General features: G+C 34.1%; 1 protein-coding gene across 2 annotated transcripts; it reads right to left on the bottom strand.

The window, feature by feature from the left end:
• Positions 1-377: 377 nt before the first annotated feature.
• Positions 378-16,645, bottom strand: LOC111788446 (putative LRR receptor-like serine/threonine-protein kinase At1g06840). 2 transcript variants are annotated; one of them, XM_087121379.1, is made up of 20 exons: positions 16,319-16,644; positions 15,885-16,035; positions 15,459-15,530; positions 15,247-15,318; positions 14,864-15,007; positions 14,696-14,767; positions 14,442-14,513; positions 13,485-13,559; positions 8,480-8,548; positions 8,286-8,354; positions 8,084-8,155; positions 7,550-7,636; positions 7,376-7,444; positions 6,510-7,015; positions 5,698-5,856; positions 3,825-4,108; positions 3,214-3,265; positions 2,753-3,003; positions 1,122-1,256; positions 378-955 (listed from the first exon to the last, which is right to left on the bottom strand). In XM_087121379.1, exons 1-20 carry the CDS (start codon positions 16,422-16,424, stop codon positions 614-616), a joined length of 2,859 nt encoding a protein of 952 aa, XP_086977505.1. In that variant the 5' UTR covers positions 16,425-16,644; the 3' UTR covers positions 378-613. The 2 variants fall into 2 exon arrangements, with proteins under 2 accessions (XP_086977505.1, XP_086977506.1); XM_087121380.1 differs by lacking the exon at positions 14,442-14,513 and having other exon boundaries at positions 16,319-16,645.
• Between the last annotated feature and the right edge of the window lie 8,047 nt (positions 16,646-24,692).

Genomic DNA, 24,692 nt, shown 5'->3' with positions numbered 1-24,692 from the left:
TTAATAAAATTGTGTTAAATTAATAAAAATACTTTTAAATTTTACATTTAATTTAAAAATTTAAATATACCCTCAAACATTTAAAAATAATTCTAGATAAAAAAAAAACGGCTAATATTTTATTTATAAAAATATTTTTTTAACTTTCAAAATAGTTAAAATATATATATATATATATCATTAGAGCTTTTAAATGTTTTATTCAAATTTTCTTAGAAACGTTCTTAAAAATTTCAAAATACTCTTACGGCTAGTATATAGATGGAATTGTACGTACTACATTTAAAAAAATACACGAGCTTTCACCGTAATATTAATATAATATATATAAAAAAAAGTTAAAAAAAATTATAAAATTACCCCTAAAAAACACAAGATTACATTCAATCAATCTTATTAACTTTATAACAACAAGAAGTAAATAGATCTAACCACACTAGTTACATTAGCAAGTGGATGAACCACATGAAAAGTACTTCCTAATAGTGAACCAAAAATTATGCTCTGAAGATACAATAATTTAATGTATTTGAAGAACAATCGTGTCTGCAAAACTATATACAAACTGAGATTAAGCTTGTTAATTAAGTGTCGATTAAGGAAATAATGTTGTCTATCTGGGTGTGATGGTGGGAGCTACTCCACTTACAAGGTCGCTGCCAGAGACTTCTGATGTGTAATAGTTATTCATGTTGGATGATGAAGATGGAGGACTGGTCATTTTTACGACGTTCGTCACTGGAGGCTCTGCAACTTTCGTATCAGACTCGGGCAGCATAAGCCAGATAGTTTCGAGTGTTCGAACGACTTCTGCCATTGAAGGGCGTGCATCTGTTTCATTTTGGCAACATTTCAGAGCCAAAGTCACAAATCTTTCAACACTTTCAAGGGGATAAGATCCGAGTTGACCATCAATAATCGAGAAAATTTTTCCAGACTGATATGCACGGTCGACCTGTTGACATATGAACGATACAAGTATTTAAAAGAGATACCAGTGCAGTACAGAGAAGGCCTTTGTAATCAAATTATGCATACGACTATGATATCCAGTTCATGCACTTGGTGTTGTGCTATTCCAAAATAAAGAGGCCATAACAAATGCTATTTGGATGTAATACCTCTCTAACGATGTTCTTGCCGTGTGAGATCGGGTGGCGCCCAGTTAAAATCTCCAAAAACACGACACCAAGACTATAAACATCACTTTTGTCTGTCAATTTACGAGTCAGGAAGTACTCTGGATCGAGATAACCCTGGAAAATGGAAGCATGCAAATTTAAAGGCACATAAACTAAACTCAATCCAGGAAGTGTAACAGTTATCTAACCAAAAACAGTAACATTGAGAATAAACAAAGGAAATATTTTTAGTACAGAAGATTCACTTTCTCTATATCATGTACCATGGTATAATGAGCAAAGGTTTGACATTTCCATTTGTGTCCCAACATCCCATCTCAATTATCCCAATAGGACAATTTTAAAAGTGGTTTTGAATATGCAAATCCATTTTACCATGAAAATGTTGAAATATTTGTGCTAGCTTAAGTGTTGCGATCAGCCCCATCACCGAGTGCAAGCGCTTTAACGGGCTTTCTCTAGAGCTTATCAGATCTGAAGTACCTCTTTGACAAGGTTTATCCACATTTAGATCATACTATCATATATCTTAGTTTCTCATCTAATGGTGTAATGGTCCAAGCCCACCGCTAGCAGATATTGTCCTCTTTGGGCTTTCCCTTTTGGGCTTCCCCTTAAGGTTTTAAAATGCGTCTGCTAGAGAGAGGTTTCCACACCCTTATAAAGAATGTTTTGTTTCCCTCTCCAATCGATGTGGGACCCCCCAATCCACCCCTTTTGGGGCCAGCGTCCTTGATGGCACACCGCCTCGTGTCATCCCCTTCAAGGCTCAGCCTCCTCGTTAGCACATCGTCCGATGTCTAGCTCTGATACCAAATGTAACACCCCTAATTTTCTTAGACTATTTAGTGACGTCACTCCATGCATGCTTGGTAATGCCCCTAATTTTCATGTTTTTTTTTCTATTTCTATCTTAGGTCCCTAATCTTTTAGGATTTTGAATTTAGTCTGAATTTCTAATCACTTTAAAATCTTGATTGTGATCCTTAAGTTTCTTTCACATACACTCCATCTGAGCTCCAATCTGTTGTAATACTTTTGTATTTCCTTCTTTCGAAGATTAGCTTCCTTATAGGCCATAATTTCCCTGCGTGATCTAGCAATCCATGACTATTAGGGTTGTAGAAAGTTGTAAGAAATGCAGAATGCCATTTATCTCTAACATCAATCAAATAAAGGAGAAATCCTTTCTATCATTTTCTGAAAGGCAAGAGATGCTTATGAAAGTAAGGGTATTCCTCTATTTTCCTTTTGCTATCATATTTACCATTATAGTAGAACTTGTAGCGTCTATGAAAACAGGGCGTCGTCTAAATGGAAATCCCCTCATCTCTTTTGTTTTTGCTTTTACTATTGTTCGTCACACCCATGAAATATAATCCTATAAAACCTTTAGATTCCCACCATAGACGCCTCTGTTTATTAGTGTTACAAAGGATCTTTCCTTTATAAAACCTAATAGATCAATTATAAGTTATAAAAAAGGATACCTACCTTCTATAACCTAGTAGACATCCTAGAATCTACTAAAATCGTGACGAGATTGTAAGCAAAAATTGAACTCTTTCATTAAATTTCTAAAAGTTTAAGAAATATAGATAGAATTTTACCGGTGTCCCTTTTACTACCGTCGATACATGATTTGGCACATCGCCTTCTGTATCTGGTAGAGGTGCAAGTCGTGAAAGTCCGAAATCAGCAACCTTTGCTAAATATTTGGAGTCTAATAATATGTTGCTGGACTTGATGTCCCTGTGGAATATTGGGGGATCAGCTTCCGTGTGAAGGTACAGAATTCCCTTAGCTGCACCCAGGGCAGCTCTTAATCTTGTGGTAAAACTCAAAGGTTTTGCAGAACGTACTGTGATAACACAAGGAAACATAACAAGTCAATGCTCAAAAGAGAGACATGAAAACAACAACTCAAATAAATAAATAAAAAGCTTATTCTTCAGTTGACATAAATATGAAGGAATAAGAACCCTGGAACGTATAAAAAACCATCTCACAATTTGCATAACTGAAACCGAATCTTCGAAAAATAATTTATAGGAAAGTTGCTGAAATGTACCAGAAAGGTGATCCCTCAGCGTGCCATTTGACATAAACTCATAAACCAACATCTGCATGGAAATTAAAAATCAAGAAGTCTGCTCAAGGCCAAATTTCAAGGCAGTGCAAGGAATTAACAAAAAAGTAATGTCCAGCGAGCTGATAAAATTAGTAGCTATCACAAACAGAAACTTTAATTTAAATATATTGTAATGTATCACCTAAAAATTCGAGCTTTTACAAGAAACAAAACTTTTCAGTGAAATAATATAAAGAAACTTATGATGAAAAGAAACAACCTCCAAAAGGGAGGGAGAAAGAGAACAAAACAAAGATTAATGCATTCTAGTTTAGACATAAATCTTGAATAGAATAAGCCACAATGGTTTAAAAAGAGAATGCCATGAAGAAGTCTTTTGATGAGCTGAATCAAAATGACCATTCCAAGAAGATGTTTGTCATTAAAAATCTTTTGACTAAATCGTCACAAATTTAAATAACAAGGACTAAAGTGTAACCTAAGTGCATGGACTATATTGGAACTTCAATAAAATACCAGACCAAATTCAGGGGTGTTTTTGCAATTTTTTTTATGAAAATGATAAATAAATAAAGAATTCCTCAAACTACCTGTTCGTCTTCTTCATCACAATATCCAATCAAAGCCACAAGATTTCGGTGGTGTAATCTTGACAATAATTGTATTTCAGTTAGGAACTCCTTTTCACCCTGTAGTGAGCCCTCCTGTGCACGTTTGATAGCAACAGCAGTGCCATCTGCTAGAATTCCTTTGTACACCTTTCCATAACCACCTTGACCAACTACCGTGGACTCGTGAAAATTGTTTGTAGCTAGAGCCATTTCACGGTAACCAAACTCCTTTACGCCCTCAATATGTATGGAGGTTTTTGACACTGGTATAAATGAAGATCAAATGTTAAATATAATCACAATACTTAAAGAACAATATATGATCTTTTCTTATTATTTAAAGTGACCAAGAGAACTCTGAGATTAATCATATTCCAGTCACCTAGTTATGAAAGTTTGATTTTTCGAATAATAAAGCCTGAAATAAAAATGAAGGCTGACAAAATTATTATAGCATGTCATGTAATGAGCCATAATGTACTATAATTCTAACAAAGAATGAAGAAGTAATAGCCTCAATTATACAAGCATAAGAATTTAAAGGAAATGGAGATAAAGCTAATTAACTGAAATTTATTTTAAGATGCCTGATGATCAAGTACAAGGCCATTCAATCAAGACATGATGGATGATCTTAAATTAGGGTGAATGGTAATTCTATTTTATCTTCAAATTTGCACATCCTAGGTCTTCTTATATAGGAGAAAGACCTTGTACAGCATTAAAAAAAACGATAAGTACTAAATATCGACAACTAATACACAATTATAAGATAGGAAATTCTATCAAATTATCGGTTCATGTAAGGGAACCAAAAATTTGATTGATGGATGGATAATCTCGAATTATTTGCACAGGAAAAACACAGCCACAGATAGTATGAAACTGCTATTACCACATGGCATCAATAAATGCATTACAAGTTTACAATATGCTGCAAACCAAAAAGTTAGCTGAATGAAAATATCTAACATATCCAAGTAAACTTGCTTAATCTTGCAATAAGATCATCATGCCAATCAACCACTTTACCCAATGCATTTCTGTCAAACAATCTTCATAAATACAAAAAAAAAAAAAAAAAAAAAAAAAAGGGTACACCTTTAACTTCTACTAACACATCCAAGTTGAGTTTGTATCTCAAGACACTTGATATATGAACTTACTATATGGGTAACATATTTGTAAATCATCTCCTACGTTACATACTGACTTTTACAGATTACAAATGTACAGATTAGGACAAGCCTCTGATACTCAATCCTCCAAACATAGTTTATATAGATTCAGACCTCCAAACCTATGAACCAGCATCCACTAAGAGTTTCTTTTAAAACTTTGGCATTTATTACTCATGACCATGAGGTTTCAAAACTAAGGTATCATCATTTGTAGCATATAACATATTAAAGCGTATTAAAGTATTGATTTAAGATTATATTCACCAAAACCCATAAACTTAGGCTTTTGGGTTGATTAGTGATTTAACATTGTATCAGAGTAGGAGGTCCAATGTTCGAAACCCAAAAATCCTCTCCAATTAATATTGATTTCAACCTTTTGTCCTTCTATAAATATGCAAGCCAATATGTGAGGAAAAGTGTTAAAGTAGTGATATAAGAGTAAATTCATCATAACTCATCAACTTAAGCTCTTGGGTTCATGGGTGGTTTAACATAAAATGATTTATATTCGGCCACAAACTAGCATCGAAACCTTAGCTCTCATATGTGGTTCTGCAGGGAAGCTATAAGCACACCCATATAATCGTTCACTTATTAAGAATTGGGCATTGCAAGAGAGGAGGCACATAAAATACTACATCCTAATTTTTAAGGAATAAACTACTTACGACGATGCCTTCTTGAGATGTGGTGGCCCCTCACACGTAATCTTACGATAAAAATAAAAATAATTGCAGATAGCGTTGCTCCACCAGCAATTGCTCCTAATATTATTCCAGCCAATGCCCCTTTACTCATAGTAGAATCAGATGGTGGTGGAATAGATACTGCAATACGAGAAAAAAAAAATTAAGCTAAAAATCAAATTTGAAGGATTGTGATAATCATAATAGCTAAACATGTAGGTCTCCAACCAAAAATAACATTAATTGTTGATTATAGTCTTCCAGTTATAAGTAAAATAAGTGCAGTCATCTGCTCAGTATCGGGTATGATGGTGCCAAAATGGAAACATTTAACTAGTCAGCAGGGTTGATATCATAGAACATATCATGTCATGTCATCAGGAATATTTTCTATTGTAAATAACTAATTGACATAAGCCTCATTAACTAAAAATGCAAACGAAACCACAAATATAGAAGCATCATAAGGAGGAAAAAATCATCATTATAAAGAGAAAATAATATAAATAAACATTGATGAAAAAGTATTTCGCAAAGATAATCAAAACATGCATTTATGTAGCAATGACCCAATAAACGCGCATAAAAGGTTACCACTATGCCACAGACAGGGTTTCTATCAATAGATAATAATTAGGAAGTACAAGTATAGGAAGCCTTTTTCCAATTGCTTCAACAGGTAACATGAAAACCAAAGGTAAAAGTGAGCTTTCACAACAATCTTCAGTCTCTGACAATTTAATATAAGAGATAGTATCCTAAAAAAACTCATCAGAAAAGTTTTAAAGACCAACCATTCTTATAAATATCGGATATTGTCAAGCTGAGAAGTTCGTACGGTCCAAATATGTCGCTATCTGAAATGTTCCAACTTGTAAACTTGGAAACAATTCTTACAACCTCGCTGTCATTGAACACGTGAGAACTATTGTTATCGGCAACATGTAGAGGGAAAAGCTTCAGGTTCATTCTTAAACGAGGCCCCTTTTGCCACACAGTAAAACCAATGTCCAATTGTTCAAGACGTAATGTAAGACCATTGGTCAGGTACTCCTCGAACATTTTTTGATATGGACTAAAACGTGAGAATCCAGGACTTTTCAAACGATATCCAATAAGAAGAGGTGCAGAACAGACACAAAATGAGGGACATTTTGCCGAGTAACATTCATAAGGAGGTGGGCATATTGAATCAGAACAGCCAAGACTTTTATTTGTTGGAATGTCAATTATATCCTCACGCTCAGATCCACAGAAGTGCACCAGGCTGTTATTAGAACAAGCAGGATTTCCATGAAGCCTGAAATTTAAGGGGAAAAAAACATCCATAAAAAAGAATATAACATCAATTTGTCAAGTTTGGTTGTACTCTGTGCACAAATATACTTTAAGCCAGAAATTCAAAAGGACAAACATCAATTTTTTTTATTGGAAAGAAAGCCATTTCATTCATATGGTGAAATGTATACAAAATATCCTATCATAAAGAAATTTATACAAAAGACAAACATCAGATTTAAAAAGGTAATGTAAGGGATGGTTCACTCTGCACAAATGGATCGAGTAGTGCACATGCATTATGCCGATTGAAGATAAAGAACTTCATTAAAGCCATATTGTACTAATTTTGATACATCAGAGTTAAGAGGAAGAAGCAAACCAGACAGTGACGTTCTGAGGGAGATCGATGCTTCCCAAAATATTTGAAAATTTATTGTTCTGCAGCTCTCTGCAGTACAGAAGAGGCAAGAATAAATATTTGGTAAAGGAAGTGCAGAGCAGTCTATAATCCTTCAACCCCTCAACATAGCAATTTAGTTACTTCACGTCTTACACTGTAAGGCTGTCCAAAAATTTGAGCGTCCTGTTTTGCCATATGGAGGATGGAACTGAGCCGTTCAATGAATTATTTGCAATTGACCTGCCATGTGAAACTGACAAACTAACCATTACTTTGTACATTGAGTTGTATAATAGATTAATCAGTAACTTCAAACCTAAGTGAATGTTTGGAGAAAAATTCATGTACATCCTAAGGGAAGTAATAGCAGTAAGGATATTAGTTTATAAATTAAAATCTTCTATTTGAAATAGTTCAGTTAGATTCCGTATCAAATTAAATAGACAAACAATTGAATACTCCTCCTCAAACAAATGACGCATATATTGTAACGACCGAGCACAACAAGAATTAATTTTTTTATTTTTCCTTTAAAGTTCTAACCTTTTTCTGTCATTCTCTGTATAATTAGGTTCCCTATAACATTACGTTTGTCTTCTCGGAAATGTACAAACATGATATACGCTATCAAGCTAAATCCAGCACCACCACCCAACAACAAAGAATTGGTGAAAAAAATTCACTCACAATTTCTGAAGAAGTGGTAGATCCGAAAGACTGGATGGTATGGTGCCAGTAAGACGATTGTCCGATAAAATGCTGCATTTAATGTAAAGACAAGAAAATGTCAAACATACCATTCAACATCATATTTTTATGGCAGGTTTTTAATCTTTAAAGTTCTTTAATCAAACACTGAAGTTTTATTTGCAAAAGATGAGACTCTTACATGGTAGTGATATTCTCAGAAAACTTGTCTCGTGGTATGAATCCACTTAGTTGATTGTTACTTAGATCCCTGAAATACGAAGAAACAGAAAAGAACACGAACTAGGGTCAATTTTGAAGGAATGCACAAATTTATAATCATGAAGCCAGCATAGCCCAGATGTTGCAATCTCAATAAACCTAATTTAGCCTTACAGATAACCCAGGTTCTTTATCCTGCTCAGATTAGGAATTGGTCCTTGCAAACTACAGTTCCTTAGACTCCTGCGCAAAATCAATCACAAAGACAACCAATGCATTGTTTTATAAAAAATAGTACATGTCCAAACTGCTATTTCAAATATAAGAGCATATAAAGCTTATACACAAGTATACATACAAGGTTTTGGTACATATCATACATCAGATGTAGGAAAACGGGCGGATTGATTTTTAAATATTTAGTCTTCACTAAACATATGGCTATTGTTACTGCACAGTAACTCTAGTGACGAGCTTATAAGTTGTGTAAAGAATGAACAATTAAAATAAAGAACAACCATACATAATAACATATATATTATAACACTACCCATCGAGATGGAGATGAAGCAAATACGTCAACCATGTCTAGCTTGTTGCAAATATAATTTAGTCTTGCTCCATTTAAAACCACATTTTGTTTCTTGAATTATTGATTTGAATGTACAATCGAGCATCATCGTGAAGCCAAGCCTTCTTTGTGTCATCTTCAAGCATATCCTAATTAATGTTATCATCCATCTTAGTACTTCATAAGATAAAACCGAATCGTCTGACTGCAATCATAATAATTGGAGTCACTTAACTTATGCTCCATGATCTTTGATGAAAGAGGAACTATATGAAACACTACCACATGTTTCATTTCAGCCATTAGTTACACACAAACTGAATATGACTTTAACGTACCACCTCTCCAAGAATGCAAAAGCTCTACTATGGACAAACATCATTACAGCTTTCTTTTGGAATCTATGGAAAGAAAGAAATCAAAGAGTATTCATAGAGAAGACAGAGACCTCATTAAATTGTCTAATGCTTTTACTTCCTATAGTCATACCTCCCTCATTGTAAATTGGGAAGTTGTTTTGTAGGCATCATGGATAACACAACCCCTTGGTAAATTTCAAACATCAATGATATTATCTCTTATAAAATATATATAACGCTAACACAATCAGACATGCTCATCTAGGAATTGAAAAACTGAAATGGACCCAAACAAAACTACCGACTTCCAAGAGTATCAGAAAATGATCCAAAAAGACACATTTTAAAGCCCTTGTGCCATCAAAAATCTTATTCCCAAGCTTTAGAAACAAAGAAACAGTCCAGCAAAGCTTTAAGATTATCATCACCAAGTCTCGACCAAGTAAACTCCAGATTTTTCAATAAATTTATTGAAAAACCGCATACCTTTAGTTTATCTTCCACCTGGTACACTCTCATGGATCCAACATGTAATATTTAAGTCCCCACCGTACACCAAGGAATGTCACAATATGTATAAAAAGAACTCCATTCACTCTACAAATGCTTCCTTTCCCGATAATCATTAGGTCCACACATTTGAGATCCAACACCTCTTCTCATTTTGAAAAGATATTCCGAGTGACAGTGTGTATCCTCCTTTAAGAACTTCCAAGACCTTCCCTAGCTTTCATCCCACATAATAAGCATACCTCCAGATCTACCAAAAGATTCAATATGCACTCAGTTGACCTCATTAGAGCTCCACATTGACTTAATGAAACTTTGGTTGAAAGACCCCGTCTTTGTTTCATGTATGAGGACAACATCCGAGCAAAGATTATGCTTAAATTTCTTCAAACTAGTTCTTTTTTAGGCATCCCCCAAACCTCTAGCATTCCAAGATAAAATCTTCATTGAATCACAAGAAATTTCACTGCAAACAATAATTATCAATTCCTTTGAGAGATAAGCAAATGAATTTCGCACATTTGAAGACCGCTAAGCTCAATAAGAGAAGGGAATTTGCTTTGCATTGGGAATTGAATGAGTCTTTTCTGAATCCTGAAACAGATGGTTTACTTTGGGGCAAACCGGTCTTCATTTAAAGCATCATTTGAAGAGTTATTTAGAGGCTGGATATCTAACAAAACACTGCTCACACTCACCACTGAATCATCAATCAGAGTCAATTTATGGATCTGAACAGATAATATCATTTGGCTGTACCTAAGTTTGCACAAATTCCAAACCTCCGGTACCAATATGACATTTAAGAATAACTGACAGAGACGAATCAATTGCTCTACTAATTTGAACATTTTCTTGCTGATCAACTGATATCAAAATACATCTAGCAGCCTCTTCAATGACATCTTTATTAAAAGTAGATATATCTTGAACTTTTGAGGATGAGGGGTCATGTGGATTTTTCCTTGTATAAAATTTAGAAAATGCAACCATAAAATTATCCTTCACTGCCTTCACACTCAGAATACCTAGCTTGTCAGCAGATCTGCCAATACAATCATTGGGAACATTGATCGCCTCATTTAATTCAATCTCCGCAAAATTTCTTGAATTTGCCACCATTTCTTAATTCATCAAACCTAACTGTCGAAGTCATAAGGTTTGGCCGATTCTGATTTAAAGCATCAGAACTTGTCAAAGAATGTTCTGGATTTTCAGAAGACTTCCGAGGAATCAAGGAGACCTGGTTTAATAAGAGTATCTTCCTCTAAAAAAGATTCCTTGGAAACGACAGTTACTATAAACCCTGTATTAATATCAGTTTGGGCATTAACTTCTAATTCCTCAATAATCAAGGTCTTGGGAGGTAGAACAAAGTTTGAATAAATTCCCTTTTCATGCAAGACATCATCATTTAAAGTCTCTTTCTCTTGCACAATTCCTAATTCCTCATTAGCTTTCCTTGTCTTAATGTAAAATTGAACATTACATTCTAATTCCTCAATTATCGTTGTCTTGGGAAAAAAAATTCTGAGGCAGAAATAATTCCTTTCTCAAGCACGAGACCCGAAATTAAAGTCACATTCTCACACTCGATAACTTTTTTCTCCTTTGAAACCAATGGGCTGTTCACACCAAACTTTCCACAAACCTCCTCTGTTTTTTTATAGGAAAGAGAAACCATTACAATGATGTATGAAATAGAAAAAAAAAAAAAAAAAGATAATCCGGTATGAGATAATCACAAAACACATCTCCATTGAGATAGTGGGGTAGATAAACTATAATTACAAAAAGGAGGCAAAAGATGACTCCAAGATAAAGCAATGTAAGAAGTAGACTCAATAAAGATTATCTGAGAAGATACAAGCATTCCTTTCGAGCCCAAGATTTTAGAAAAAAGCATAAAGGAAGTTGCACCACAAAATCGTTTTTTCCTTCTTTTCCTTCCACACTCCTCATACGAGGATACTTAAAACATTAGTATTGTTATTAAAAAATTCATCACGATTTCAACAGTCCGAAAACACCCTGGACTGATTAGCCTCTGGCTTTGAATGAAAACACTTCAAACCAATTAACGGATGCCTGGAAATAGAAAGAAGTTCTAGATTTGATGGTTAATATTAGGAGGAGAGTGAATAATATTATGAGAATCCGGTGCATCCCTAAAATGAGAAAAATAGTTTCTAAAATTTGTCTTTTATTTCAATGGTAGCTGGCAAGAAACCACATAAATCATGTCAGACCTTAATTCAAGCTTTAGGACAATTAATCAAGCTAAGCGTATCAGGAGAAACACTCACTAAACCTCCAAAGTATACTCCAATGGCTTCAAAAGAATTGGAAGTCCAATAATCTAAAGGGGTTATGGTGACTCCAATAATCCAACCTTTTTCTTTGGATTTTATTAAATGGTAGACTTAATACATCAGAGATCTTGCAAAGGAAACTTCCTTTTTTTGTACTCGGTTTGCCCCATTTGTTGTAAGAACAGGGATTACCTTAATCATATATTTTTTGAGTGCTCATATTCATTTTAGTATTGGTACAAACTGTTGAAGTTATTACATATTTCTTGGATTAAAGTTGTTACAAGTTATTCATTGGGTGCTCATATTCAATAAAGTTGTTCAGTTTACTTGTATTCATATATCTTGGAAGATAACCTTCAACTGATTATCATCGGGCCTTATTTCAAGATTAAACCTCATCTTTTATGGATGAATATGATCAAGTCTCTTCATTCGGAATTGTGGATGGAGAAAATTTTGAGATTTTTCTAAAACAAACAACTTCCTTGGTGTGATCAGTTGAATTCCAAAAGAACGAAAGTTTCTTCATGGTGTCTCTCTCTCCAAGCTTGTTGATATTTTTTCTTTACCGGATATTTACTTGAGTTAGGATGCATTTAATTTTCCTTTGTAAGTTCTGTTATTTTCTTTTTCACTCCCTTTAAGTTCGTGTCTTTTGAGCATTAGTTTCTTTTCATTTCATCCATGAAAAGTTTCGTTTCTTGTTCAAAATAAATTGGTTCACTTGCAAAAGTTGAGAGTTTAAATTAATACAGTTTTTAGTTTGGTATTTTAATTGATTATACCACTCAAAGTTTAGGGGTATAAATTCATTTTTGCCCATTTGAAAATTATCTTACTTTTTGTTTGGTGATCTTTTAGGACTAAAAGTCGGGATTTGATTAGGATAGATTATTTTTACCTTTCTGTGAGGTTTTCTCTATTGTATTTAACTTAGTGTATTATTAGTTGTATATCATCAAAAAGAATTCCAAACATCTTCATTTTTTTAATATAGCTTCTTTAACCACAATAATCCCATGATTGAAGAATAAGATAGCCAACTATAAAACGGAATAAGATCCTTTTATGATTGGGAATCATCCTATTTAATAGAGCTCCACTTGCCACCTTAATCACATCTCTTTTAAGTAAATAAAAGTACCAATTCAAAATTATGCTATTTATTTAGGTTAATTGAGTTCTCCTCAGACACAAATTTCTAACTTGTTCTAAGGATGCTGGCTATTGTAACACCATTCCTATCATTCTAACTTTAACTGAATTGGAAATTAGATTCGTCTAGCCTGCATGTGTGTTAATTAATGAAAGCTGGTTAGGCTATTTAAACATATAAATAACCACATCGAGTTCACAACTAAAACACAAGTTTGTGACCACCGTTTGATTGTCCAACTGAAACCAATAATTTAAATATAACTTACAATTTCAGCAATGTAATCATATTCCCATAAGAATCTGGTATTGTGGACCCGCTGAAGTTGTTGTTGTCAAGTTGACTGTAAATCAAATGAGGCTTTTAAGAAACTCAAAATTATTTGAAAAGCAGAAATGCAGAAAGATTACTTGTGCAGAATAAATTCTACAATGAAAAGCATATGAATGAAACTGGGAAGGAAGATGAACAGCCATTCAGATAATAAAATAAAACTAACATTACAAAACTCCTTGAAACCTGATGCCGAAAGAGAAGTACTAAACCTAACAAGAGATCGAACATTTTCCCGAGACCTATCCACCCTTCTTCCTACTCATCCTCTTGGGCAAAAAGCCCCATGAAATGCAAACAGAGACAAGTGTGCTAGAGATTATGCCCCTAGAAGAATTGACTAATTTTATGAAAAAAATTTAACATGTTAATTGCTTCTAGGGCTATTTGGTTTGAGCATAACAACAAACTCTACAACAACACCCATAAAAGCACACTGAAACGTCAAAGAAGCTCATAATTTGACCAAGCAAAAAGCCAAAGCCAAAAACAATGCTCATCTCCCAAAAGCACGCAAGCTAAAAGAGAACAGATCCCAAGGCTGAAAGCAAGAAGAAGATTTTCTTGGACACATTGTGATTCTAAAATGATGAAAATGGATGAGTTCGAATCTTAGCGTCAGACAAAGGTGGCAGAGGTTTTGTGACCAAAGTGTATATCATTCATACTATCACAGTTCTCTCTTAAATGAAGCTGTTGCCTATTAATGAGTTTGAATATGGTTTTATACCCAGGAGGAACAGATTGAAATACTAACAGAAGTAACCTAAGATTGAGTGCTTAGAAATCCTAGTTTATTCTTCAAAAAAAGTATCTAGCATCAGAAAAAATGCAGGGAAAAATAGAAGAAGAAAACTTGTTAGAAGAATGAACGCAGGAAATGAGTGCATACAGTATTTCTAAGTTTCGCAATTGAAACAACTCGGGTGGAAGTTTCCCTGATATGTTGTTATTGTCAAGGAGGCTGCAAAGTGTAAAATTTTGTGTAATTAGCCAAAAGTATAAGCATCTAAATAGTTCTTACATTAAAAAGAACAGTGTAAACGTACAATAGAAATGCCACAAGAAACAACAAACTTGCAGGAAACATAGCTTGCATCAAAAATTATATGCGTTTGGTGGTGGTGAGGGTGGAGAGCAACTTACATGTGGATAAGACTGGACAATTCAGATAGCTCAGATGGGATTTCACCACTGATAGAGTTGTTGTTCATGTGGCTGAGTGTAAAGGGCAAACGAGAAATAAAACACCTATAAGAAGAAAAGGAAGTTGCAGGAATATTGTTCTCGTGTCAGAATCAGAAACGTGCTTACAAATGCCTTATTGCTTTTAAGTTTGCAAATGTCTTAGGTATTGGTCCTGATATATGGTTCTGGTCAATCTGTATTCTGTCTAAATGTACAAGATTCCCAAGATTTTCTGGCAATGAACCTGACAACTGGTTCCCGTTTAGAAGCCTGTAAAACAACTTATAGAGTAAATAGGAAGTGACAGATTCATATTACAACTATTCAGTTGTAATAATAAATATTCAGACACATCAAGTGGTTTATATTTTCTAACACTTCGAAAACTTATTCGTGGACTACGAACATAATGAAAATTCTAATGGAGGTAGGATGATGTATTTTTAGAAAAATCAGCCAACCTTTATCAAAGAGAATAAGTAAACCAGCAAGAAAGTAGATTGACTTACAACAGTTTTAAGGACGTTATATTGCCTATCTCTCCTGGTATTCCCCCAGTTATCTCATTCCACATGAAGTCCCTTTTCACAAAATACAAAAAAATTGCATTAGCAGAGAGACGAAATCACAGGCACCCACAATATGGAGAAATCAAATTCTAAATCAACCTATTAAGTGTTAATTGAATAAAAGTTTCATTTACTCTCCTTTAGTTACTTACAAAACTTGCAGGTAAGATAAACGACCAAGCGCAGGTGATAAATTTCCTGATAAACTCATATTTAGAAGTCGCCTGCAAAGGATCATAAGGGTGGAGCGTTAAGTCTTGTTCAGGAAAAGGCATAAGGAGAAAGATATAATCTACACCTTATATATGAGACTGACCAAAAAAATGAGGAGTACAAATGACCATGATAGGCAATAATTAAAAATTTTGGAGTATGCAGTTGATCAATTACACAATAACCCCTTTCATATACATGTCAAGCCCCAAGTTACGTCGCGTCCGGGGCTGAATAATAAAATTATGAGTCTCAGATTGTTCATAGTAACAATTACAAATTGTTATTTTGAACTGGTATCCAAGTATGGATGCAGATACGTCTCAGCATAGGTTATAAGAGTCCATAAATACTAGAAATCATACAATTCAGCAACATGTAGATAGTTATCATCCAATGTGGAACTATAGCACAGAACACCAGTCCATTTCGAAATGCAAGGGTCTCCTCTGTTCCAGTTGCTCAAATTCCCATTAGGATCCAACAAACTTCTCTTGATCTCGAGCAGAGCGTCCACTGAAAATAAAAAGAAAGGATGATCGAAATTTAAACGAAGAGATAGTGTTAGATCATAATTGGTCCATGAGCTTCTGAGTTCTACTAAAAATTGACTGTATATCCAGAAATTGACGGGAATTGAACCGGGATCCACAACATAGTAGGAAGAATTAGCCATAAATACTAAACTACAGCATCTATTGCATTAGAACATAACTGTACACGAAATGAACCAAGAAATTGTGCGCGGGAACGGAATGTTTAACGAAAAATTCAGGCCAGAGAGAAGAAGAAGAATTACCTTCGGAGGGGCGAGTTACCGCCTTTGCTGCACCGACCAGTAGTACGGAGGACGAGAAGCACAGGAGCAGAAGGGCTGCATAAGCCCACTCCTGTGCTCGACACATTCCCGGAGTGCGCGTTAAGTGGAAGCACTGAGAGATTTAGGGAGGATGAAAAATAGCTTGCAGAGGAAGATAACAGTTGAAAAGAGACGTCGGAGTTTCAGTAGACGAAAAGGCGATGAAGGAAAGGTAGCCGGTGGTGGTGGTGGTGGTGGTGGTGGTGGTGGTGGTGGTGGTGGCGGCGGCGGTGGCGGCGGTGGATGTACAGATCACCAAAGCAATAGTTGTAGACATTTTTAACGCGTAGCTGATGACGACTAAAGCCATCCTTTTCATGCACTCCGTCAAAGTCATACAAAGATAAAAGATAACAACTAGAAGGTCAAAGTGGGTATTTCACTTGTTTTTATCAATTTTAGTTGACATTTTTATCCATGAGGGCGAGTGGTTAATTTGTTTAATAGTCAATTTTTAAAACATCCTTTATTTAATGTTGGGTAGTTATAACGTTTGAATTTTCACTAATTAAATTATAAAATTTATAGACCGTCAAACATTCATATTCGCTCGTTCGGCTCCCTTGTGAGTTTGAAAAGTTAGTGAATAACTTTACACGAGTTCAAACCGGACCTTATTCGAGTAAAAGAATAGGTATATGAATGAACCGAATGATCTTGGATCATGTGGGTTTTGCTCGAATGAACCGAATGATCTTGGATCATGTGGGTTTTGCTCGAGTAGTTTTCTAAGAAGCATGTGAGTGCAGATAAAATATGTATAAGGAATCTGTGACGTGGTCTTGAAACATAAGTAACCTACTTGTAAGCTTTTATCGCATCTCTTGACCCATTAGGTATCCACGGGTTTATGTTCGGGCTCTAAGAAGTTTGGATCTCTAGTCTCTACTACTACCTAAGCATCTCAGGAGGCTCGAAGTTTCGAGCATACCCTTAAGCATCTATACAGACTTTCCAACATTTATATTCATCGACTTAGGTAGCTTGTTTCGTCTACACAATGAATAATCGGCGTCCTGGGTTGAGGTGCTACCTCCTTAAGCATCTATACAGACTTTCCAACATTGATATTCATCGACTTAGGTAGCTTGTTTCGTCTACACAATGAATAATCGGCGTCCTGGGTTGAGGTGCTACCTCATAATATTATAGTGCGATAGTACAGTGTCGCTAATCTGAATATCATCCACAGAAGATTAGCTAGCAAACCGCTCCATAAAAGTCACCCCAGTCTAGGATGATTTAGATTTCCTCTATTTTTTCAATAGAATTAGCTCGAGAGTGAATCGGGTTCGACCAGTAATAATTAGGTTATGGACAAAGCCCTCTCACATATGCTCGGTTATTAGGTGGGTTTTTTTTTTTTTTAGGGCCCTCTTGCTTAATTATTTGAGTCTAATTTCATCTCGGGCCTAGACTGATACCTAATCAGCCCTAGCCTCGGAACTTAACCTAATTGTCGAAATTTCCATCTAACACAACTATTCAACTAAACAAGGTTGATTTTATTGTTAAAAAAATTATAAATTTGGGTAACTTTGAAATATTGATTAAAAATAACTTGTATTTTTTTGGAATGGTTCAACCAATTTATCTTCATAATAAATAATTGAACGGTTCAACCATTTTTACTTTATAATAAAATAATTGATTCTAGAATTTTACCTACACGTGTGCGTGAAAACAATGTCTTCTTTTGAATAATATTAACTTCTTATATTAAAATTAATTTTTATAATTAACCAAATTATATTAAAATTATTTTATAATAATGTATTGAATGGAATTAATTATTTACAAATAAAAATTGAAAAAATAAAACTAATTTTTACATTAAAAAAATTATTTTGTTTCTTTTTGTATTTAAATTGTGAAAAAAAGGAATATACAGTAAAAATTACAATATTTAATTCGACTAATTTGATAATTATAAATTTTCTTTTATAAAAATAAAATAATTATACCATTAAATTAATTTGAAAATTGTATTAATTAAAATCATAAACTAATAATTATATTAAATTTAATTTTAATGAAGGATGTGTAAAATTTTTAATTATATAATTAAAGTTCTATTCCCATCTGGGCTATGAAGTAAGTCCAATAATTCAAGGCGGTCCTCATTCCACTAATTCGGAACTGAATTTTAAAGTCATATTTTGACCCAGACGTTTTCGGGATGTCCCTAATAACCAATGAATGTCGAGTGATTTTTTCTTGTGTAGATCCTATTTCAACGAGAATTTGAAGAGTCGATCTGCCTACACGTTCGATGATACTGAGTGGAAGGGTCGTCGCTCAACGGATAAAAGTATTTCTTCGAGTTCGTAGAGTTAGGTTTCCCGTTTACCGCCCCCTATACATACAGAACCCAACGTTATTCTAATGAAATTTATGATACCTTTATAAAAGTCGAGAATTGAAAATGGAAGATATTTTTCTTGTCATCCATCCTTTTTGGGCATTCCAAGTGATTCCCATCAATAAAATCAAAATAAAAGGCCAAAATAAAATCAAATTAAAAAAGAAATTGTGTTATTAAATTTCATATAAATAGAGTATTTTTAATAATTTTACTGCTCGTTTAATAATATAATGATTTATACTTATAAATCTTATATTATTATAATAATTTATTAATAAAATAATAGTTTGAACTTCAATTTTAATTTAATTTTCATTTATTAATAAATATATTATAAATAATATGTTTAGTCGTCAATATTAATAATTATTCTCAAATAAATAATGTTAATAAAATTATACAAAAATTTAATTGTAACAATTTTTAAAAAAAATTATCGAAACACGGTTAAAATTTCTCTAAAACTAACAATTTTTCCTCTAGTAGCTTCGATTTTCTACCTTATTTGGTACATATCTCCCAATTCTATGATTTGGAAACTTAAGGGTTCTTCTGAAACGTTCGTCCACGAACAATTATTGACCACCAAATCATTGGTCTATGATATTCCCCCTAGCCTACAAGCACAAATCGAAGGAGATCGACTTTGAGAGTCAGCCCAGTCAAGATGAGGAGGGCTCAGAGGCTAGAGGCTAGAGGCGAACCCATTCACAGTCTGTAGTACCATCATCATTTCGTTATGTCAATTGACGAGTCTAAAGACGTGTCTAGTGGACAATATTGAAACTTGCTCAATTCTCGAAGCTAATTTATTGAACTAAACTTTTGATATCGAGCTCGTAAAGAAAATACGACCAACACTGAGTGTCAAAGATATTTGCAAAAAATATATATATATATATATATAATTTTTTTTTTTTTTTTTTTTTTTTTTGCTTGAAGGGAAGAGTTGACCATGTTTGCTTGTGAACCACAAGATTTTGATGATCGAGGAAAAGAATGACATTGACTTGAAATGGATCTTCCATGTCTAAATTAGAAGAAGATATTCCAACGAGAACGGAAATGAGTCTATCAATCGATCGAATCAGTTTCGTTTCGACAGACCAAGAAATGATGTCTGCAATTTGTTATGAGAAGCATTGATAAGGAATCACTACAAGGGAAGTAAGATTCAGATTATCTTGTTGATCGAATATCTCGAAGCAAAAACACTTGTTTGAAATTCAAATCACTCCACAAGTAACATCGATCATGTCTAGCTTGAATGATTATAAACATACAACTTAAACTAGATAGAACCTTTTATGACTTTATATAGCTTCAAGCTTGACCTTACGCCCGACATTTTAAGAGTAAATAAATAAAAGTAAATAAAAGTCTTAAAATACATTAAAGAAATATAATAACTCTAAATTATCATTCATCTAAAATTTGTAACCATCGAAGAATAATGAAGTTATTCTTCTTTAATTTGACTGAATTGCAACATCTTGTGATAATTTGAACAACATTTTCTTTTCATCTTTCTTGAAGTTTATATTGCATGATTGATGTCTTGGTTCATATTAAGCGTAAAGCTCGCATATTGGCTAAAGATTATTTCGAACAGCCTGGCATTCACTTTAATGAGACTAATGCACCATTAGCATCACAATGAAAGTTGAACATGTTATTACAAGACGTAACATCGAATAAGATCGGGAAGTTGAAGAAGCTATTGAAAATCATAAATTAAGAGCGGCGGATGAAGTTTACTTGTAATTTTCCTGATTTCAAACCAATTATTTCAATCGACATTAATTGGGTAGCTTGAATTGTTTTAAAATACTTATAAATTAAAGATATCTACAGAGTAGTGACGAGGAAGCCTTTTCCATTCTTGTCCTTGCCCCTGATTATAAATAAAGGTGTTTTTAAGATCTCGACCCTAGTAAAAAAGAAAACCGAGCAAAAAAATAATAATAATAATTGAGCAACTTCTCGAGGTGAAGAATAGATATTTCTACTATAAATAAAGGTGTTCTCTCGAGTTCTCGACCCTAGTAAGAAAATCGAGCAAAAAAAAAAAAAAAAAAAAAAAAAACTGAGTATTCTCGTAAGGTGAATAGATATCTCTACTATAAATAAAGGTATTTTCGAGTTCTCGACGCTAATAAAAAAAATCGAGCATAAAGACTTACATTCAATTAAGATTCTTTTGCTGTCTTCGATCATTCTATGGTCAGGAATCGCTGCACGTTACGACACGATATTAGGTATGAATAGGGGTTTAGGAGGAAAAAGAAGAGTAAAAAAGGTTAGATGGATTAGGTGGATGTGGGACATGAAACACTAAAGGCTATTGCCTGCCTAGTGGCCACCAACATGGCTCAATCATCCACGTGCATATGTCCCACTCTATGACCCGGTTAACAATGGTGCTTCATTGCTTGGTTTTCAAATTTACTTATATGGATATGTTTCCTTGGCTTGGTTCGGTTTCGGTTTACTTTTTCTAACCATGAAAATCGAAAACGACTTATTTATATGATATGTCGGGTCGGTTTCACTTAGGGTTTATCCTATTTTTAATTAGAAAATGTTGAAATTTTCGTGGTTACAAGAACGTTAGAATATAGTTTTGATAAATTTTTATTTTTATTTATTTATTTATTTGCAAGTTTATGAGTGTTGGATGATGAAAATCTTACCTCAGCTAGTTTAGGTAACGATCACAGGTTTATAATCAAGGAATACTTTCTACGGTATAAGGCATTTTAGGGAAGCCCAAAGTAAAGCCATGACAGCTTGTGCTCAAAGTGGAAAGAAGTCGAGCATTGGTTAAGGGGAGGTGTTGGATGATGAAAGTCCCGTATCAGCTAATTTAGGGGAATAATCCCTCAACGTGGACAATATCATACCATTGTGGAGAGTCATGAGGACGGGAAAGCTTTTCACGTCCCTATTTCAAATTCCTATATGTAGAAAGTTCGGTTAAAAATAAAAAAAATAAAAAAAAAATTCAATTACCTAATTTCTAAAAATTAAAATTTTAATATTATAAGAGAGGATTTTTACGTGTAATATAAATATATATTATTTATCAAGTATATTTCACACCGTTATTTATTTATTTACAAACAAAGGAAAAAAATATATTGAAAGTGAGTAGAGCGGGATGAAGATTTGACAGAGAGTCATAGATAAGAACGGACAAGGGAACGTGATCTCCATCTCCGACCCTATTTAGCTCATTCTCTTGATTCTCGGAGTTTTCATGCAAAGTCCGAGAATCCGATTCCATAGACTAAATAGACATCTTATTATAGAATATAATCTCTGTTTCCAGTTCGATTAAGCTAACCGAGAAAAACATCTTCCACATTATCCTTCATTTTCTATAAAATTTTCACCTCATTCGAGAAGGATTCCAACCCGACCAGGTCAAAAGGAAATTTTGACCATGGTATGGTGGGTGAGGGTGAGGTGATTACCTGCCACGTGTGAGAAAACCATTTGATTATAACACAAAGAGTGGAGCCCGGGTTGTAGATGTGAGTAAGATTGAGATAACGTGTCAAATCAGAGGTGAAATGACGTGGCAGAAGAAGGGCCAAGAAGCGAGGGGCCCAATAGGTGGAAGAAGGAGAGCCACTGGTTTTTGTGGTCCAGAAATTTTTGGAGACCGGAAAATGGGCCGGGTCTCGCAATCATGTCTGCTGGCACCCATATCCATCTCATCCAATCCAAAGCTGGCTTAGGACATTGTGGGACCCACAAGAATATTACATCTCCGTCAAACCCTAATCAATTAGTGGGACCCACAATGATTACGTGGATAAATTTTTTTTTTTTTACCCCATTTTACAATCATTAATCTATTTATTTACTTTCACCATCACTGTTATTTCCTTTTCTTTTTTAATTTTTTAATTTTCTGTTGATAATAAAAACATTAATTATGTAGTTTTTTTTTTTTTTTTTTTTTTGTTAAATGACTAATTGTTTAGTTAAGAAAATAATAAATTTGAAAATAAATTTAATAATTTAATCTTATTTATTAAATGACTAATTGTAGATTTTGTTTTTATTCAATATTATGCGTTTTTCCAGATTAAAATAGTGAAATTTAAAATAATCAATATTTTATTTATTTAAATCCCACGTTTTTTTATTAGTTTTTTTTCTCAAATAAATAAATGTAGCAAATTAATTAAAAAAAAAATTGTATTTTTTATATTTATTTCGTCAATATTTATGACTAAACAATATCAATTATTATGATTTTGGATCATTGCAATAAAATAATAGTTTTTTTAATATTTATTTCATTTTAATTTAAGTTTATTATTAAAATATTTTTTTTTACTCGTTTTCCGTACACAAGGATTTGAATATAGTTACTAATCACAAGTAGTTATTTAACCAAATAAATTAAAAAAAAAAAAATATATATATATATATAATATATATATATATATATATATTTTAAGTATATGTAATAAAATAATAAACCAGTATGATTTTTTTTATTTATTATTAAAATACAATAATATGTAAATAAAAGAATTTTTTTTGTAAAATAATTAATAATGCGAAAGTTATTACTAGACTCTAGATCCAACAAAGCAAATCTCAGCCTACAATGATAAAAGACATTACTCTTCTTTAGACATTCTCAAGTTGGTGGATCCCACTAGTATATTATTAAATACATTGAATAACAACGATTCATTCATCGAACCCTAAGTATGAGAAGAAAACGGCTCTCATTTTCTTTCTACGTAAAAGGTTGATCCATTTGATGAAATAATACCGAACTCTCGATGAGATGGTGTGATGTCCCACATTGGTTGGGGAGGAGAACAAAACACACTTTATAAGGGTGTGAAAACCTTCCCCTATCAGACATGTTTTAAACCCTTGAGGGGAATCTTGAAAGGGAAAGCCCAAAGAGGACAATATCTGCTAATAGTATCAGAGGCAGACACCGGACTATGTGCCAACGAGGAGCTGTTCCCTAAAGGGGTAGACACGAGACAGTGTGTGAGTAAGGATGCTGGTCCTAAAGGGGTGCGAGTAAGGATACTGGCTCTAAAGGAGATCGATTTGGCAGGGGTCCCACTTCGATTGGAGAAAGGAAAGAGTGCCAGTGAGGACACTAGGCCCTGAGGAAAGAGTGCCAGTGAGGACACTAGGCCCTGAAGAGGGTGGATTGTAAAGGAAAGAGTGCCAGTGAAGACATGAGCCCTGAAGGGGGTGAATTGTAAAGGAAAGAGCGTACTAGTGAGGACACTAGGCCTTGAAAGGGGTGGATTGTAAAGGAAAGAGTGTTAGTAAGGACGTTGGGCCCTGAAGGGGGTGGATTGTAAAGGAAAGAGTGTCGACGTTGGGCCCTCAAAGGGGTGGATTGTAAAGGAAAGAGTGTCAGTGAAAACACTGGGCCCTGAAGAGGGTGGATTGTGATGTCTCAGATTGTAAAGGAAAGAGTCCTAATGAATACGCTGAGTCCTAAAGGGGGTGGATTGTGATGTCTCACATTGGTTAGAGAAGCCCAAAGAAGACAATATCTGCTCGTAAAAACGCTGAGCCCTGAAGAGGGTGGATTTTGATGTCTCACATTGGTTAGAGAAGCCCAAAGAAGACAATATCTGAGACAATATCTGCTCGTAAAAACGCTGAGCCCTGAAGAGGGTGGATTTTGATGTCTCACATTGGTTGGAGAAGCCCAAAGAAGACAATATCTGCTCGTAAAGACGTTGAGCCCTGAAGGGGGTGGATTGTGATGTCTCACATTGGTTGGAGAAGCCCTAAAAAGACAATATCTGCTCGTAAAGATGACAACATCTGCTCGACCTCAACTTGGGCTGAAACCACTAAAAAGTACGTGAGTAAAGATAAAATACATAATTATGAGGAATATTATTGTTATAATTGTCGACAGAATTGTCCAATCAAAAGTGAGGA

This window comes from Cucurbita pepo, chromosome 2 (assembly GCF_057944985.1).
Source record: "Cucurbita pepo subsp. pepo isolate OVF chromosome 2, ASM5794498v1, whole genome shotgun sequence".
Taxonomy (NCBI): Eukaryota; Viridiplantae; Streptophyta; class Magnoliopsida; order Cucurbitales; family Cucurbitaceae; genus Cucurbita; species Cucurbita pepo.
This window is presented reverse-complemented; position numbering and strand designations above follow the sequence as displayed.

Bases quoted from the DNA above. Each gene is read 5' to 3' on its own strand.
- LOC111788446 (XM_087121379.1), bottom strand. From the start codon at position 16,424: ATGTGTCGAGCACAGGAGTGGGCTTATGCAGCCCTTCTGCTCCTGTGC. The intron at 15,319-15,458 runs GTAAGTAACTAA...TTTTGTGAAAAG, and splicing joins TTATCTTACCTGCAAGTTTT to GGACTTCATGTGGAATGAGA. The intron at 14,514-14,695 runs GTAAGTTGCTCT...TACACTTTGCAG, and splicing joins TTGTCCAGTCTTATCCACAT to CCTCCTTGACAATAACAACA.